This window comes from Trichosurus vulpecula, chromosome 6 (genome assembly GCF_011100635.1).
Source record: "Trichosurus vulpecula isolate mTriVul1 chromosome 6, mTriVul1.pri, whole genome shotgun sequence".
NCBI lineage: Eukaryota > Metazoa > Chordata > Mammalia > Diprotodontia > Phalangeridae > Trichosurus > Trichosurus vulpecula.
Window position 1 is genome coordinate 153,520,048 of NC_050578.1, and position 19,419 is coordinate 153,539,466.

Genomic DNA, 19,419 nt, shown 5'->3' on the forward strand with positions numbered 1-19,419 from the left:
GAAATTGAAAACCACTCCAGTGTCTTTGCCAAGAAGACCCCAAAAGGGGTCACAAAGATTTGGACATAACTGAACAACAATAACTCAATTTCTTAGAGTTACTTAAGGTTTACAAAGAGCTTTCCTCACAAATAGTTCAATTATTATTGCTACTATTTTACAGATAATGAAACTGAGGCAGAGACAAAGTGGTAAAAAATGGTAAACATTGGAGGCAGGATTCAAACCTAGGTTTTCTGACTCCCAGCCCAGTGAGTGTTCATTCTACTAAACCACAGTAATATAAAAGGGAGGCACAATTTTTAAATATGGAGAGGTGAGAATACCATTTTCAAATCTTGCCTACAATTCAGAAATTCCTGGACCTAGCTCTATTTCAAGGGCTTGTTATTCATACTTACTATGGTTTTCGGGTGATGTGATTGAAACAAGACCGGCCTGAGGTTACACCCGAGCGAGCTCCGCTCAAAACCTCCAATGCTCTGCAAAACCTGACAGTTTCTAAAAACAAACTGGAATCATTCAATTCAATCGCAAAAGGAAACTATAAAGTCATGAACAGAAGAGAGAGGGGTTGTGGAAATAATACTTCACAGGGTTATCCTGAAGAACTAGCTGTATGTGTGTGCACACATACACACATATATATTACGTAGCCATAGAAATCCAGTTGTCCCAAAAGTTGTAAGGCAGTTTTAAGCTGCTATGAAAGCTTTAGCTGCACTATAACTTTTGAGACATCACATATGTATTTATATATATATATACCCTTCATATGAGCAGACCTCGGGTGACTTTTAGATATACCAATCAGAAGTAAGTTGGGAATTGCAGTATGGTATACTAGGTAGAGAGCTGGCCTCAAAGTCAGAAAGAATCACACTCAAGACATAAACAGATCCAGGCAAATTATTTCATGTTTGAGTGTTCTAGGCAACTCTCTAACATGCTAAGTGTCAGAGAAGTCACTAAGTGCCATTGGTGTTTCTTTACCAGGGAGCTTCTTCTACCAGAATTCCTTTGAAGTCATGGGCTATACTTCATAATTCAATAATCACTCTAAGCCAAAGGCAGATCTTGGTTTGAAAATAAAATATGATTTAATTTTTTAAAATCATTATTTGTCTATATGTCCCTTCTCCTCTTATTGGGGTAAGGGACCAGATGGCACCATTCTTTCATGACAATGGTATTTGCATGTTAAGCCAGATTGTGGAATGGAAGACTGTCTCCCTCATCCTGAGCCTCCCCTTTATCCCTCAAGGAATGTTAGGCATCAGCCTGCAGGATAGTCGAACAAATTTGTCTGAAAGTTACTTCGGGGACCAGGGCTAATTCTTCATCACCAAGACAGCTCTTTAAAAATTATTATATTGCAGAACTGCATGTGACCAATGGGGAGAATTCCCTGCACCCGTGAAATCATAAGTAGAAAGATACATATGTTTATAGGGCACCTTAAAGTTTACAAAGTACTTTCCTCAAGGTAAATCTGTGGTGAAGGTGATGAAAGTATCATTACTATTCCCATAATACAGCTGAAAAAACCAAGACCCGGAGAATTGAAGTGACTTGCCCAAAGTCTTGAAGGGAGTGTGTTAGAGCCAGTCGGAATCTTAGTCTCTGGACTCCAGGTCCAGGGCTCTTTCCACTAGACCAGGCAGTTTATCACCAAAAGAGTGAGAGGCCAATTTGTAGAATTTTTAGGAGTGATCCTATTTATAGTTTACGTGTTAACATATTTTTTTTAAATGATGTAAAAACAATGCAGCATTCTGAGTTGTAATGCTGTGATACTTTAAAAAAAAAAGGCAGAGGAAACGAATTGGGAATGATTTATCCTGAAAAGCTTATAAAACGCCTTGCAGCTCGACACCAAAAACCAAACTGGTTGAAGAGTCGGAGGAGAGGAAACCCAGCTGTGGATCCTGAAAGACGATTTGGGTGGTTCCAGCTCTCCTCTGTCCAATTTCCATTGAAAGTGCAGCCAAAAGCTATGGTGCAATCCAGTATCCTTTCTGGCTCCTCAGAAACATGGATATACTCAAGAGTTTAAATTGTTCATTAGTTTCAAGATTAAAAAAGAAAAAAAAAACTTAAAATGGCAAGGGAGTAAAGGGAGAAATAAGGGGCATAAGGAGAGCCGACTTCTTTTCAGCCAGAGTGGCATCTGAGCCAGCTTTACTCAAAACCTCGTCAAATTCAGTGCTCCGCAGAACGTGACAGTTTCTAAAAACAAACTGGAATCATTCAAATCAGTTGGGAAAGAAAACCGTAAACAGTCATCCATAAAAGGGGAGGAGGCAGTGGCAATAATATTTTATAGGGTTGAGCGGAAGAACAAATGAGAAAACTTATCCAAAATTATCTGTATGTGTGTGAGAGAGATGAAGCAAGTGGAGTAAGTGTACGTTGGGGCTATACTCGCTATATTTTCATCCTTAAAGAAGGTGGGGAGGAGGTGAGAACTGACTAGGAGGGGGTGAGAACTGACCAGGAGGAGAAATACAACTTTTTTGCCCGGGAAAAGCAGAGACTGGAAAAAAAAAAAAAAAAGCTTGAAATCCTCTATACACAGAGATTTCCCAAGCGGCCAGAGCCGCCTCGGCCTCCTCGGCCTCCTCGCCTTTCCCAAGCCGCAGGGCAGCAGTTTCTCCCGCATTCCTGTGCGGGTCAAGCTGCCGCCCCCTCGGTGTACGTGGGGGATGGCCTGGGCGCTAGGAGGAGGCGGGGGTGAGAGCTTCTCTCCTCCCTGGGGTGTGGTTTGAGCTGCGGAGAGAAGGCGGGGAGGGGGTGCGGTTTAAGGAGAACTGGACTCGGTCCCTCCCCAAAGTCAGGGTCCAGAGCGGTCCTAGGCTCCCGTTTGCGTGCAGCGGTGCCAACAGCAGCAGCTGCCGCAGCTCCCACACCCAGCCATGCCACCACCACCGCTGCGCCTACTACTACTATGCGCCCCCGGGCTGCTGCTCCTGCTTCTGCCCCTCTCCTCTTCCTCCTCTTCTGAAGTCGGGGAGCCGGCCGCCTGCGGCCCCTGCGAGCCTGCCTCCTGCCCGCCCCTGCCCCCACGGGGTTGTCCCCTAGGGGAGACCCGCGACGCCTGTGGCTGCTGCCCGGCTTGCGCTCGCGGGGAGGGAGAACCCTGTGGGGGCAGCGGCGCTGGCAGGGGACACTGCGCGCCGGGCATGGAGTGCGTGAAGAGCCGTAAGAGGCGGAAGGGCAAAGCCGGGGCAGCAGCCGGCGGCCCGGTGGTGAGCGGTGTGTGCGTGTGCAAGAGCCGCTACCCGGTGTGCGGCAGCGATGGTAACACCTACCCCAGCGGCTGTCAGCTGCGGGCCGCCAGCCTCCGGGCGGAGAGCCTAGGCGAGAAGACCATCACCCAGGTCAGCAAGGGCACCTGCGATCAAGGTGGGAAAAGAACGCGTGCCTCTCCCTTTGCTCTCACCCATCCCTTTCGTGTTGCTTCCCTCTCCCCAAGTTCCAGCAGCTCCTGGGACGTGTGCCCGGAGTTAGGCTCCAAGTTGGACGCCCCGGGTTAGAGGCGCGCGTAACTGAGGGAGCTCGGGTGAGACTAGGCGTCCTGTAGTCTCTCCGCACCCCCGCCCCATGCCTGCAGGGGAAAGGTGTTAGGCCAGGAGCTGGTGATGGATGCAGTGCGCACTAAGGTAGTCAGACTCCTTTTTTGAAAGTATGATTTAGGAGTTTGGTTCATGAGCCAAAAAACGGGGGGAGAGAACATGCAAAGGACTATTTATTTCTGGAAAGACTTCCTCAACCACTCTCACTCCCCACCCCCCCAAAAAGCATCCCTAGCGTTTTCTCGCCTCTTGACAACTGCTTCATACTTTTCACTCCATCTTGAGGGGCTCATTCCACCCCACCCCCCACTCTCCACCTCCATGTCATTTTCTTTCTCTGTCTTCATTCTTGGGATGAATGTTGAGGTATTGAGTGGTAAAGAAACGAAGCAGGATGAATTTGACCACAAAGTTCAGGAATGGGGCTTTTAGGAAGGGGACAGGTGTTAAAGACTGTTAAGGGGTCCCCTGAACTTGTCTTTAGTGAAGTCGAGATTGCCTGTTGACACAGGTGTTTAGCCTACTTTGCTAGGACTAGGTTCCAAGGTGATTAAAAGATTTGAGTGACACCGTTTATTGTTGTTGTTTGTAATAACAATAATAACTAACATTTATAGAGCGCCTACTATGTGCCAGGCACAGTGCCAAGCTCATTATCTCTATTGCTAGTTGTGGGAAGCAACTTCACTTGATGAAAGTTCTCTGCATGAAAAGTAATTTAGGTGAGGTATTCTTTGTCTTCGAGCCAGAGGAAAATACAAACTCCTTTGTGGAATGTCTCTGGCTTGAGATATGTTCTTTTATTATTATTATTATTATTATCATAGTCTGTTATGAATTTTCATTAGTTTTCTTTTTTTGTTTCTTTCATGCTTAATTCATCCTCTGGACATGCTGTTCAGAGGATACCTTTGAAATTTTTTTGACAGTTTATCTTGTTTGCTTAGTTTGTCTCAGACAAGTCCAAATGTAAGGCCAAGTGGTGACCAATTTTTTGGGAACAAAAAAGAAAGAAAAGAAAATAAACAAAGTTCAGATTCCCAAAGAAGAAAGCAGAAAATGGAACTCCAATAATAATAAGTGACATAACCAAACTAACTGAAATGGCCTTTTTCCACAAGCAAAAGTTCCAAGGGAAACTTATAATTCCAGACACTTTTATTCACAGCCAAGATAGAAAAGGTTTTGTGAGTTCTGACCTTAAGAATCGTCTAGTTTGCCACCACCACCCCATTTTACAGATGTGAAAATTGAAGCTCACAGTGCCAAGAAAGGGAGTAGGTAATACAGTTAGAAATCCGTGGTGTAACATTGTAGGAGCAATGGCAAAAAGAAATATTTTTAATATTCTTTTTTTATGAGTATACATTTTAATGCCAGAAAATTCTGTTCTCCTTGGCTCCTACTTATTTATTTTGTGATAAACCACATGGAGAATAACAATAACTGACATTTATATAGCCTTTTAAGGCTGGCAAAGTGCTTTTATGACCAGTCTCATTTGAGCCTCACAACAACCTTGTGAAGTATGTTCAAACTTCATCCACCTTTACTACTCACAGCTGGTAAATTCTCTTGACTTTCAACCCATTATTCTTTTCGATATAAAAGGTGGCTCAGTTTTCTAACTTTCCGTTCTGTATGTATTCACCTTTCTAAGAACTTGTGTAAAGACTATTAAGTAATGAAACAGCTGTTGCAAGATAGTTAAAAACTGGACTCTTGACTTTGTCCCAAGTCACAGCCTCTTCTCCACCTGCCTAAAAGCAATGTGAAGTGTAAACTGCTTCAGGGCAGGGCAGAGAGGCTGCCTTAAGGCAACAGAAAATGCCCAGATCGATGTTTTACTCCAAAATGCTTGAGTTTCAGTGATATTTTTTTTTCTTTCGATTTAAGAACTTAGATTAGCATTTTGGTTCCAACCTCTGAGTTAGAAGGGACAGCTAGGTGACACAGTGAATAAAGTGCCAGGCCTGGAGCCAAGAAGTCTCAGCTTCCTGAGTTCAAATCTGACCTCAGGCACTTACTAGCTGTATGACCCTGAGCAAGTCACTTATCTCTGTTTGCCCCAGTTCCTCATCTGTAAAAATGTACAGGAGGAGGAAATATCTTTGAAGAGTCGGACATGACTGAAGCGATTCAACAAGAGTTGGGAATGTTTTAGAGAAAACAAGGCCTGAGAACAACTTAATAATTCTTCATATTTTTAAACATAGTTATGAAACAGAATGTTAATCATCAGTCCTGTACCCTTCTAGAAGAAAGAAATAGAGAACATGGCCTTAAGCTACATTTAGAAAGAGAAATCCTACTTAAGGGTTAGGGAAAACTGCTTTGCAATAAAGATTGTTGAACTCTGATGAATCTTTCTGGAGACCTCCTTTAGAAAATTTAGGGGTAGCCAGAAGCAAGAGGAGGGAATTTATAATCTTTTTGAAGTCCCTTCAAGCTCTAGAATTCTATGATATGGTTAAGGTGAACAGGAATTTCCTGAAAACTTCAGCTAGCCTTTTAAAAAACTTTTCTTGATACTTTTTGTTTTTACAGAATTTTTTTTAATGTATCTATTCCCCTTCTCTACTTGGCAAACCTTCCTTTGTGACAAGAACTTAAATTTCAGAAATCCCAACCTACACATTGACCATGTTTGACTCACAGTAGCCTACCTCTCCAATGAAAGGAAAAAAGGTACATTTCCTCACTTCTTTGGGGTCAGCTCTTTATATGGAACATTCAGTTGTGTCTCGCTGCCTTTTCTATTTTACATGTCATTATGTATACTGTTTTCCTGGTTCTGCTTCATGTGTCTTATGTCGCTCTGAATTCCTCATATTCATTATTGCATAAAGTCCATTAATATTCAATTGCACTCAGGTAACCCCATGTTTAGTCATTTCTCCAATTGTTGGGCACCTATTTGTTTCTAATTGTTTGCTACAATTTAAACAACTCTGAGGTACCACCTCACACCTATCAGATTGGCTAATAGGACTGAAAAGGAAAATGACAAATGTTGAAGGGGATGTGGGAAAATTGGGACACTAATGCATTGTTGGTGGAATGAGATGTTTATGGTATGAGATGTTGGTCTAAACTTTTTTTCTTCCCAAACTGCTTTTCAGTTTTCCCCAGCAGTTCTTGCCTATAGGAAGTCAACTTCCAAGTCATTTGTGCTCTTGAGTCTATTGAAAACCTGGGAATTGCATTTGGTTTTTATTTTTTAATATTCACACATCTCATATGTTTCACCAATCTGTTTTTCTGTTTTTGTAACCCATACCAAAATATTTCTGATGGCTACTGCTTTATCATATGATTTTCCTCCCCCCTCATCTTTTATTTCATTATTTCCTTAGAGATTCTCACCCTTTTGTTCCTCCCAAACATTTGGGTATTATTTTAATCTACTTCTAAAAAGTAACTCCTCAGTAGTTTGATTTGTAGGGAGACAGGTTCTCTGCTGCCCAAAATCCAGCTACAGAGTGTTTTTGGTTTAGACTGATAAAATTTGGAATGGGCTCTGAGTGGTCGGAGAACACTAACCTTTTGTCCTTTTATTCTGGCTCAAGTTCATTTGCATGCTAAGTCAGGGAGGACCTTAGTAGATAATTGTCTGAAGGGGAAGGATGAGATCTTGAAACTGAGTTGGAACTGGAAAGAAAAAAAAAGAGACTTAATCTTACCCTGAGGGCATTCTGCCTTCTATTTATTAGCTGGGCGTGGAGGGGCATTGACCTATCTGGGCTAGGTTATAGTCACTATACCCAAAAACTAGGGCAGAGTTTGAAGAGATGAAGCCTAGATGCAGATGGTGAAAAGAAAAGCCCAGAAACCACCACAAATCCATTGGAGACAGGGAGAGCTACACAGAGCACAAATTACTGTGCTCAACAAAGATCACTCAGTGGTCCGAGCAGCCGGCAAAAAATCAACAAATCAGCATCCCATGAGACTACATCATACCCAGGAATCGCTAAAAGGGCAGCTAAACCAGGTATCCAGTGAAGACGGCCTTCTTCAGGGAGGAGCAGGCCCAGTAAGTTCAGGGTGATGAAATCATCAGAAGATATTCACAGACTTTCAGCACCAGTGACATGAACCACCCCATGGTATACCCACCCTCTCTATTGCTGGTGTGCCTATGTATGGGTGTGAGAGGGTAGCCCAGGTTACTGAGGTATGGTCTATTGTAACTTTTCATACTGTGTGCCAATTTGTTAATACTGTTGCTTTGAAGTAATTGTATCCTCTTAAAAAAAAGTAAACAAGACGGTGAGTGGTTTGTCTTTGAGAAAAACCTGATATAAGAGTCAGCAGAACCATTCTGAAGGCTTTAGGTATTAAAGCTAACCATTGGTTGGTATAGTTCTTATTATAGACCTGCCATAAGCAATGACTCTCCCTCCAGTTTATTCAAGTCTTCCTCATTCTGTCAAGAATGCTGTCTTTAAGTTTTGATTTTTTTTAAGCCTTTGAGCCCTTTTGTATATTGATAGATTGACTCCTAGGTCTCTTATGATTTTGGTAGTTATCAGTTTTATGGTTTTGGAGGCAGCCAGAGGGCACAATGGATAGAGCTCTGGGCCTGGAGTCAGAAAGACCCAAGTTCAAATCCAACCTCAGACACTTAATAGCTGTGTGACTTAACTATTGTCTGCCTCAGTTTCCTCATCTGTAAAATGGAGATAACAGCACCTCCCTCCCGGTGTTGTTGTGAGAATGTCATGAGATAATATTATAAAGTGTGCCCACTGAGTGGCACAAGTAGGTGGTTGTCATTCAGTCATTTTCAGTCGTGTCTGACTCCTCATGACCCCATCTGGGATTTTTTTTTTTTGGTAAGGATACTGGAATGGTTTGCCATTTCCTTCTCTAACCCATTTTACAGATGAGGAAACTGAGGCAAACAGGGTTAAGTGACTTGCCCAGGGTCATACAGCTAGTGTCTGAGGCCAGATTTGAACTCAAGAAGATGAGTCTTCCTTACTCCAGGCCAGGTGATCTATTCACTTCACCACCTAGCTGCCCCCACCAAGTAGGTGCTTCTATAAAAATGTTCGTTCCCTTCTCCTCCCCTTCGCTTATCAAATAGCATGGTCATCATATCCCTAGAGCCTTTTTTGAAATGGTCCTCAGGGTGGATGCCTTGGGAGAGCACTCTAGATAAGACTGCCTTATAAGGAGGTTCTTTTGCTCCTTGGAATTCCCTTGGATTGAGTCCAAGGCCAACCTTCCTCATACTGAATTCCTCTATAGTGAATAGTATTATTTTGAGGTTTCTGTGCATTTCCTTTAACTCAGGCTACCCTAAAAGTGAACTGATCTCATCTTTCCTTTGATTCTTATTTGTGGTAAATTCCAAAAAAGCAAAGCCTTGAATAAACATCTAGAGTTGTTTGTGTGATCTGCATCATTCTTTTGTATTTGTGTGTGTGTGTGTGTGTGTGTGTGTCCATCAGTTAAACCTGAGAATGAAGTGGAAACATCCTGAGAGACTCCCAGGATGTGTGGACATGGGAGGCAGTATGATTTTGAAATCTCACCCTTTTCAATTCATCCTCCTCACAGCTGCCAAAATAATTTTCCTGAAGTGCAAGTCTGACCATGTCTTTCCTCTACTCAGGAGCAGGGGATAAGAAGACTAGGATATTACATAAACTTAGCTTTTTAGCATTTAACATCTTGGCCTCAAAGTACCTTTCCAGCTTTATTATACGTCACTCCCTTTAACCCACTCTGTTGTTCATCCTTTGTTCTGGAAGAGGACCAATGACATCAGGAAGGTGCTGTCTTGACTTGCAAGTGAATTGGATTTAAGTAAGGCAAAGCTATGCAAAGTTATCAGCCTCACTCTCTCAGTCATCAAAGTCCAGTGTCAAGACTTAAGTCAAGATGACCGGCCATGGCCCCACTCACTCTACAGTCCAGCCAGATGTGGTGTGTGCTGGATGGAGCCAGCTTGAACAGGCTCTGGAGCTATTTCTTAAATTCACTGTATGAGGATTTACATCTTGGAAATCATCAAATGCTACAAATCACAGCTCGATTTATTGTTTTGTGGTTTATCTAGACTTAAGAAGGTGATGGAGAACATTGTACACAGTAACAACCACGTTGTGTGATGACTGACTTTGATAGACTTAGCTCTTCTCAGCAATGCAAGGATCTAAGACAACTCCAAAAGACTCATGATGAAAAATGCTATCCCCACATCCGGAGAAAGAACTTTGGAGTCTGAATGCAGATCAGAGCATACTATTTGCTTTCCTTTTTTGTTGTTGTTGTTTGGTTTTGTTTCTTCTTTCTCCTGATTCCTCCCGTTAGTTCTAATTCTTCTTTACATCATGACTAATGGACAAATATGTTTAATATGAATTCATAAATAGAGCCTATATTAGATTGCAAGGGAGGAGAGGGAGGCGGACAAAATTTATGGAAGTGGATGTTGAAAACTAAAAATTAAATTTATAAAAAGAAAGTGATGGAGAAAGTAATGCTGCATATTAAATTTTAAAGTGTGTTGGGTTTCACAGTTTTTTGTGTTTTTTTCCTGGTGAGCTGGTTAAGCATTGCACCAGCACATCACTGGGTCCAGCCATAATGGCCCTATTGCCATCCTCACACATGACACTCCATCTCCTTTCTCTTTGTCCCTTTATTTCTCACCTCCATCTTTTAGAATCTCCTTAATTCCAGCACCACCTTCTACATGAAAACCTTTCCAAATATGTTCAACAACGAGTGTCTTCCCTCTGCAAATGACCTTGGTTTTGGCTTGTGGATACTGTTTTATGTATATGTTGTCTCTCCTAAGCTGCTTACTGGTCAAGGTCTGCTTCATTTTTGTCCCTACTTCCAGCACCTATTGCAAAGTTAGGCCCATAATAAGTTCTTAATAGATACTGTTATTTGATTGAACTGAACCCCAATAGGGCCTGTGATTTTTTTTTTCTGAAATGTGCCTTGGCAATAGACCTGAAAATCCATATACCTGTGAACCACCATTCAGCTTCTTCACAGATAAAACAAGCAAACACTGGCACTCAGGTTTGCTCTAGAGAACTTCATTTAATCAGGAATTGATTAACAGTTTCATGGTTATTTAAAAAGCTGATTATGGGGCTACTTCCCTGAGTTACACAGACTGACTTCCTTGGTGGTCCTAAATTCACCTAATGATTTGGAATTTTTTTATGTGCCTGTCTAGACCAAACATTTCTTCACTTTTTGGCACACCTGATGATAAACTGGTGTGTAAATCTAGACTAACATGGGCATGTGAGGCTACACACATTAATCAGTGCCCTCCTGGCAGAGTCTTTCCAAGCTCGTGGAAGCTGGGTATTTGAGGTTTCTCCCTTGATTTCGTATTAAACTTGACAGGGGATCCCCAGTTGAGTGCAGCCCACTCCTTTGCTGAATTCTTTGGATATGAAGAAATAAAAGAGGGCTAAAGGCCTAAAGAAATGTTTATGATTAACTTATGATTGTCATCCAAAGGTTTAAATGTATTTAAACCAAATTAGTTTAATGGCAGAATAATCTGGCTCTTTAAAAGAAATTCTGTTAAATTTTCTTGAGTCATTCATCCAAAGAAAGAGATAGGAGGTTAAAGTAACAGTTGGGATATACCCAATGACTTCATACCTTTACTATAAAAAGTGGGAGGTGGGTGAGACTGGAGAGAAGAAGATTGCTTCAGGAAAACTAAAGAGAAGTGACTGTTCTAGATAGAGACTCAATAGAACAAGCATAGGTTTACTGAGAAACAAAAAGTATCACACAGCAGGTGAATGGAAGATACTTTACTTTTAGATAATAGCATAGTATACCATTTGTACTTAGTTTTTAAAGTGAAATAATAGAATGAACAAGAAAAAAATCTAGTTACAAATGGCAAACTGTGTCATTATTTGACAAGTTTAAAGTGAAATGATGTAATATGTTGCTCTAAACACCTTTATGTAAATGCAATGGAGTAATATTTCCTTGCAATTCTTGGTTCTAAATGCCTTAAGCTTCTCATACCTAAATTTCTCTGACTGCTATTCTATCCCTTAAAGTGGTGCCCAGCTGACCACCTGGTGCAAGTAAATAGTAAAGGCACAGTTAAAAGGGAAGACTGAAAATATTCTTGAGGATTGCCCCCAAAGTCTCATACATTGTTGGAAATGCCACAGAGATAATCATAGGAGATAAAGTGGACAGTTTTGCTTACTGAAAACTAAGAAGCTTCTGCAAAAACAAAAGCAATGCAGTTAGAAAGGAAATAGTTAATTGGGGTGGGGAATATTTGCAGCAAGTCTTTCTGATTAAAATCCTTTACCCAAGTTATATGGGGAATTGATACTGGATGCCTCACTTCAATCCCCCCATGATGTCACTGGTACTCTTCAAAAATGAAGGAAGAACAAAACCAACCAGAAGGGTTCAGAGACCCTGAAAAACTTAATTTTAGGGTTTTTTTCTTACTATTCAGGGGTAAAGGAAGAGCCTTTAATGTATTCAAAAGGCAAAGATGAAGCTGCCTCCAACCACTGTTTTTTCTCTTCCAAAAAAGCCGTGTTCCTCTCTTTCCTCTCTTTCTCTAGGTTGCAGAAAGCTCAAAGACATTTCATTTACCTCCTCCTACTTTAGTAGGCCAGTGGTCAAGTGGTTAGAAGCTTCCACTCTGACATCTGCTCTGCCCTGCCCCAGAGTAAGGGGGAAATTATCAAGCAGTATACTGCCTTTTGCATTCCAAAGAGACCACACAGAAGTCTTAACTGCTGGAGTCAGTCTGAATAATCCAAGCCAGCAGGGTCTGAGACTGTTGTCTCCAGATATGAGTTATCGGAACATTTTGCTTAGGAAACAGAAATACAGAAGTGAGTTTAAACAGCAGCTGTAGCAATTACATTGGAATCCTGACTTCCAAAGAGCTACCCCTGAGGAATCGGTAGTGCATTTGATAGGGAAGAAAATGCATAGGCAGCAGCACAGTTCCAAATTGGGCAAAGCTAGAGGAGGGAAGCCATGCCGGGCAATGGCTTATTAGGGATGTTAAACCCAGCTGGAGGGGGTGTCACTGAACCAGAGATCAAGGAACTGCCCAATTTTTTGACAGTCCGGGGCAGATACTAAGGCAAAGCTCTGCCAAAGTGGTGTCAAAGCATATCAGGTGCAGAATCAAAGAACAGTAGAGTTGGAAGGACCCGGATCATCTGCTCTGGCCCACCCTCCAAAGCTGAAAATGCTGCGCTGAGGGTACTGTGAGGTTTTTTTGAATCACAAGGCTGTTAGGCAAAGTTTATGATATAGATGAAATTGGGGCCACCTTTCCATTTCCCCAAAGCAACACTCCTTACCTTCTTCTGGCAGATAATAAATGGTAAGTGGTGCAGTACATGGAGCTCTGGGCCTAGAGTCAGGGTGGGGGTTGGGGGGGGGGTGCTACGGAAGGGGGATAGAAAGAATCCTTCCCTGTATATCCTCCATCTTCTTGTCCCTTTATTTTGTGGTCAATTCCCAAAGACTTCTTCATTCTATCAACCTTCATGCCAAGAGCCTCTGCCATCCTATCCTATAGCTTTTGGAGGGTGCAACCTATAGTCAGTTACCAACGCCACCCACCCATGTCTGTCCACCATACTTGAGCCACCCCCTATTTTTCCCCCCTGCTCATTGCCATCTTCCCCAAGGAAGTACTGACATTAAGACTTAGCACACCCAGATCAGAGAGAGATAATTCTGTCAGTTCCTTTTTTAAAAAATCTGTGGATCCAAAGAATCTGCACTATCCCCCAGTATCTTATCCCAGCACATGCTAGCCTAAGATCAATCTTCCCCACCTGGAAATACAAAGTTTCTACAAAGCAGAGGGTACCACAATTGAGTCTGGAACAGAATCAGCCCCTGCCCTGATATTATGTGTGTGAATGCATCCCCATTGGCCTGCTCAGGTCCTGACTCAGACCTGCAGGGTAAGAGTAGCTATATGTGGGTAAATCCCCAGGACAGCAAAAAATGTAAATGCTAACTATTAAATATCCTACTGGGAGCTGGCTTATAAACTCCCCAAGTTTCTATTTATATTACTCTGAACCCAGTCAAAGGCAGTGCCACAAATGTCTCAAGGTTAGAATTGCTGCTTGAATTTAGATCTGTTCAAACAGAATCACGGAAGAATGTTCTTATAAACAAATCATCAGAAACTTCAAACTTGACTTTGTTCTTCATAGACTCAGGGGACAGAGTCATAGGATCATGAATTTAAAGCCAGAAGGAACCTTTGAGGATGGATGCCTTGTATCCAACCCTCTCATTTTCCAAATGAGGAAATTGAGGCTCAGAAGTCAAGTGACTCATTTAATGTCAATACAGGTAGTAAGTGGCAAAGCCAAAATTGAACACAGGCCCTCTGACTCTAAATCCTGGGCTCTTCTCATTGTCCTGTGCTGGCTTCAGAGCCGCCTGTCCTTGAAATGTCCCCAGATTTCCAATGCAAACAGTCTAATAGGAACCACCCTTGATGTTGGGGTCAAACACAAAATTTACTTTGCAGCATAAAAAGTTTCTGCCTTCAAGGAGAGTGGAACACCTCTCACTTTCTAATTGACCTCCTTCATGGAGGATCATTTTTAATGTAACAGCCTCTCAAATATGTTAACAGATGTAGCACACATTCTCCAGAGACTAGGATTCAGAGAAAACAAAATGAGCGCTGCCCGGGATTGTCTGACCTTAATGCATCTGCATGGCTACAGAAGTTGTTTGAGGAGAATGAAACCACTGTATTAGGGAATATTTCAGAAACTAGAATCCTTTTTATTTAGTCTGAATTCAACAAATACAAAATAAAATGAATACTTTCCATTTACATGGCAAAAGAGAAGTAGGGATTTATAGATGAAACTGAGAATTTCTATTATGTAGAGCTTGTTTTTCTCTTTAAATAGATAATAAATTCAACATGCAACTTTCAAAGCTGTCTGTTTCTGCTTGTCTACAGTTTCTTCTGGCCTTCCTCTTTTTTTCTCCCAACTTTTATGTTAGAATCCTATCCTTAGAAAAAGCCTTTGTAATAAATACTCAAAGTTAAGCTAGACTAATTCCTATATTGAGCAAGTCCAAAAATATATGTCTTAGTCTGTATCTTGAGTCTATCATCTCTCCAACAGGAGGTAGGCAAACATGGTTCCTCATTGGTCCTCTGGAATCATAATCCTATTTGATTAAAAGGAGGCTAGAGTTTACAATGCATCCCAAGTCAGAATGTGTTTATAATTTTCGGTGTTTTAGCTGGCTGATTTAATTAACCAGGAACTCATAAGCATTTTGAGAGCTTCACATTAGTGGAGAGGGAGAGGGGAGGGTGAATGGGGATGTTTAATATTTTGACATTTAGTCCAGATGTTTCAGAAAGATAGAAAGTAAACTGTATTTAGAAGATCTGAGGTTACAGTCCCAACTCTTCTCCTTATTAACCATGTAACTGTAGACTAGTCATTTCCTTCCTTTGGAGCTCAGTTTCTTCATCTGTAAGATGGGAATAATGATTCTTGCATTCCCTTCTCCGGTTGTTCTCAGGGAAAACATTTCATAAATTATCAAGAATTCTGTAACATGAGCTCCTCTTTCAGATGGTTTTTGGTGGATATTAATGTTGAAAAGATGAAGTTTTTTGTCATCCTGAGGTCATTGAAAGCACTTATTCTGGGGGGGGGGGGGGGCAGAGCCAAGATGGTGGCTGGAAAGCAGGGACATGCCTAAAGCTCTTCCCCAGGACCCTCCAAACACCTATAAAAATGGCTCTGAACAAATTCTAGAACTGCAGAACCCATGAAATAGCAGAGGGAAGCAGGGCTCCAGCCCAGGACAGCCTGGATGGTCGCTGGGTAAGGTCTATTGCACGGAGCTGGGAGTGGAGTAGAGCAGAGCCCAGCGTGTGCTGTGCCAGGACCACCCAGACCAGGAGTCAGGTGGAAGAGGCCCTAGCACCCCAAATCAGTGAGCTGTGGCAGTTACCAGACTTCTCAACCCACAAACACCAAAGACAACAGAAAAGGTTAGTGGGGAAAAAACTGTGGGGACAAAGTGAAAGGAGTTCCTGGTTCAGCCACTGTCCCGGGGGCAGTAGAGGTGGTACAGCTACAGAACTACAGCTGCAGTTGCTTCTGGCCCCAGGCCCACCTGGTGGGAGGAATTAAGTGGAGGATCCAAGCAGGAGTGCAGAGCCTGCTCAGATCTGAGTCACAATTAAAACCAAGAATCACCTACCCAGCAAAACTGAGTATCATGCTCCAAGGCAAAATGTGGATTTTCAATAAAATAGAGGACTTTCAAGCTTTCTCAGTGAAAAGACCAGAGCTGAATAGAAATTTTGACTTTCAAACACAAGAATCAAGAGAAGCATGAAAAAGTAAACAAGAAAGAGAAATCATAAGGGACTTACTAAAGTGGAACTGTTTTGTTTACATTCCTACATGGAAAGATGATATGTATGATTCATGAGACCTCAGTATCATAGTAGCTGAAAGGAATATGCATATATGTGTGTATGTATATATATACATATGTGTGTGTCTATGTATGTATATATGTATGTGTATATATATATGTATATATATATATAGACAGGGCACAGGGTGAGTTGAATATGAAGGGATGATATCTAAAAAAATAAAATCAAATTAAGGGATAGGAGACGAATATATTGAGAGAGGGAGAAAGGGAGAGATAGAATAGGGTAAATTATCTCACATAAAAGTGACAAGAAAAAGAAGTTCTGTAGGAAGGGAAGAGGGGGCAGGTGAGGGGGAATGAGTGAATCTTGCTCTCATCAGATTTGACTTGAGGAGGGAATAACATACACGCTCAATTGGGTATCTTACCCCACAGGAAAGAAGGAGGAAGGAGATAAAAGGGGTGCCAGATGGGGGGGAGGAGGTAATCAAAAGCAAAAACTTTTGGAAAGGTCATGGGAGAAAATTGAACAAAAGGGGATAGGATAGGAAGGAGCAAAATATAGTTAGTCTTTCACAACCTGAGTATTGTGGAAGGGTTTACATAATGATATACATGTGGCTTCTGTTGAATTGCTCCCCTTCTTAGGGAGGGAGGGTGGGTGGGGAGGGAAGAGGGGAGAGAATTTGGAACTCAAAGTTTTAAAAGCAGATGTTCAAAAAAAAAGTTTTTGTATGCAACTAAGAAATAAGATATACAGGCAATAGGGCATAGAAATCTATCTTGCCCTACAAGAAAGTAAGGGAAAAGGGGATGGGGGGGGGGGAGTGGGGTGACAGAAGGGAGGGCTGACTGGGGAACAGGGCAACCAGAATATGTGCCATCTTGGAGTGGGGGGAGGGTAGAAATGGGGAGAAAATTTGTGATTCAAACTCTTATGAAAATCAATGCTGAAAACTAAAAATATTAAATAAATTAATTAATTAATTAAAAGGGGGAAAAAAGAAAGCACTTATTCTGTGCTTTCCTTCATGTATCATGGATGCTCTGACCTCATCAGTGAGGCATGTCTGAATTGTTTTTTCTAACAGCAGTGATGCATTTGAACTTATCATCAGCACTCTGTGCAGCCTCGTCTATGTTGTTCCTGAGGGGGCTATACTCCAGTAGGTCCACAGTCTAAGGCCGTGAAAAGATCCACATAGGGATCCAAGTCACAACTTCGCCTTTGTTAGCAAAAAGATTTACCAACTGAGCTACTGAGCCAGGTCTGAACTTGAAGTGATTCGTAATGAAAATTACTCTTACTTTGATGTCTTGTTTTCACTGCATTTACAAAAAACTGTGGCTAGGTAAATTAGTGTGAATCCTGTGAAGTCATATTATTAGAATTTGCACTGCATACTTCCACTAGACTGGAACCAATGACCATATTTTACATAATTATAACTTTGACTAGTGTGAATTCAAATACATGTGGCCACTTCAAGGGATTCATTATTCACACTAATTGGGACCTGCCTGTAGATACCAATCTAATTATGCTGCAAGTCAGTTTTTTAGTTTGTGGGATATCTAGGCTCCATACTGCCCCCTTATCCTCTTCCTTTTTGGCTATTTCACTGCTCATTTATCAGTTTGGGCTTTGAGAAAAAACTAAAAAAAGGAAATGAAATAGAAACCAGGCCTAATGATTGCCTATGAGTATTTTAGGGTACGGTGTAAAGCCTTCAGAGTAAAATGAGAATTGGGGCTTACCAAGAGATGCCATCCTTAACCCTGTTTAAACACTGTATACGAGGAATCTTCGCATGTCTAATACCTACCCTTTGTTTTAAAGCCTAACTCAAATGCTCCCCATCTAGAATACTGTCCTTGGTTCCACATTGCCTTAACGTTTCCTGGATGAGAGCGCAACACTCATTTTGTCTGGTTGATCCCTCCTTCTCACCCTATGACTGACCGGCTTCCTTTTCTGGCCGTTTATGTCCATTTGGCCAAATCACTTAACCTTCAGCTTGAAATATCCAAGAAGTACTTGGAGATGTATGACTGGCTCAGCAGAGAGACTGGGGATGAATACATAGCTCTGGAAACCATCCATTGGCCTGGAGATGATAATTGAATCCATGGGAGCTAAGAAAATCACTAAGTGATATGACATAGGATGAGAAGAAAAGGGGCCCAAGACAAAGCTTTAGGGGATACCCAAAGTTAGAGGACATGACTTTTCTCTAGAATTCCATGAGAAAAGAACTATGATCATCATCCCCCCCAAATTAAATCTACTGTACCTCCTGAGATTTTTTGTCTGAGTCGTGGTTTCTTGTGATCTTTGAATATAAGTTGCAGTTACTATTAGCACTCACTCATTTTGTATAACTCTCAAACAGTTTTATAGTATAGTCCAGGGGTGGGAACCTGCAGCCTTGAGACCATATGTGGCCCTCAAGGTCCTCAAGTGCAGCCCTTTAGTTCAGAGGTGGGGAACCTCAGGGTTGCACTTGAGGACCTAGAGGGCCACATGTGGCCTCCAGGCCGCAGGTTCCCTACCCCTGGACTAGTCAATCTAGTCTCCAGCTAAATTTAAAGCTCCTTGAGGGCAGGGCCTGTTCTTTTTAACTCTCACCTCAGATGCCCAGAATGGTGTTGGCCATATTAGCTATTCAACAAATGGTTATTAGTCAGTTAAGCTTTCCATTGATACAGAGCTGTTTGTGAAGAACAAAGAAAACTTAGGATGGACTTAGGTTAAAAATTAAATGAGTTGTTGAGTAATAAAGTGGTAAAAAATGAATAATCAATAATTTTTATTTTAAAAATTTTGGGAGGTATTATGCTTTTTCTACTGGAGCAAAAGATGAAAATAAGCATATTGGGGCAGCTAGGTGGTGCAGTGAGTAGAGCGCTGGCCCTGGAGTCAGGAGGACCTAAGTTCAAATCCGGCCTCAAACACCTGACACACTTACTAGCTGTGTGACCTTGGGCAAGTCACTTAACCCCAATTGCCCTGCCTTCCCCCCTCCAAAAAAAAAAGCATATTCATATCCCCAGGTTCCCAGTCTAAGTCATCCTTGGTTCCTCCCCATCCCTCGTTCCCATAGCCAATCGGTTACCAAGTCTTTTTTCTTCTGCCTCCACAACATCTCTCATATCCATCGTTTTCTCTCTACTCACATGGCCACCACTCTAATTCAAGCCTATGGAATCTCTTACCTGGAATATCACAGTAGCCTCGTAATTTGGGCTATGTTCTTAACCGGGATTGACTTGGCTAGTCCAGTGATCAGAGCTTGGGACTGAAAGAGAACAAGACACATAGATGGCAAAGAAGTGGAAACTGACAAGATACCCATCAATTGAGGAAAAGCCATACAAGTTATGGTATGTGAATGTGACG

The 19,419-nt window shown here is 41.8% G+C and overlaps 1 protein-coding gene across 1 annotated transcript in view; it reads left to right on the forward strand.

The window, feature by feature from the left end:
* The first annotated feature begins 2,771 nt into the window (after positions 1–2,771).
* The window catches only part of IGFBP7 (insulin like growth factor binding protein 7), an 82,445-nt gene continuing 65,797 nt past the window's right edge, over positions 2,772–19,419 (forward strand). The window contains exon 1 of the mRNA XM_036764590.1: positions 2,772–3,405. Coding sequence (XP_036620485.1) covers positions 2,916–3,405 — 490 coding nt within the window. The 5' untranslated portion in view covers positions 2,772–2,915. The remainder of the gene's footprint in view (positions 3,406–19,419) is intronic.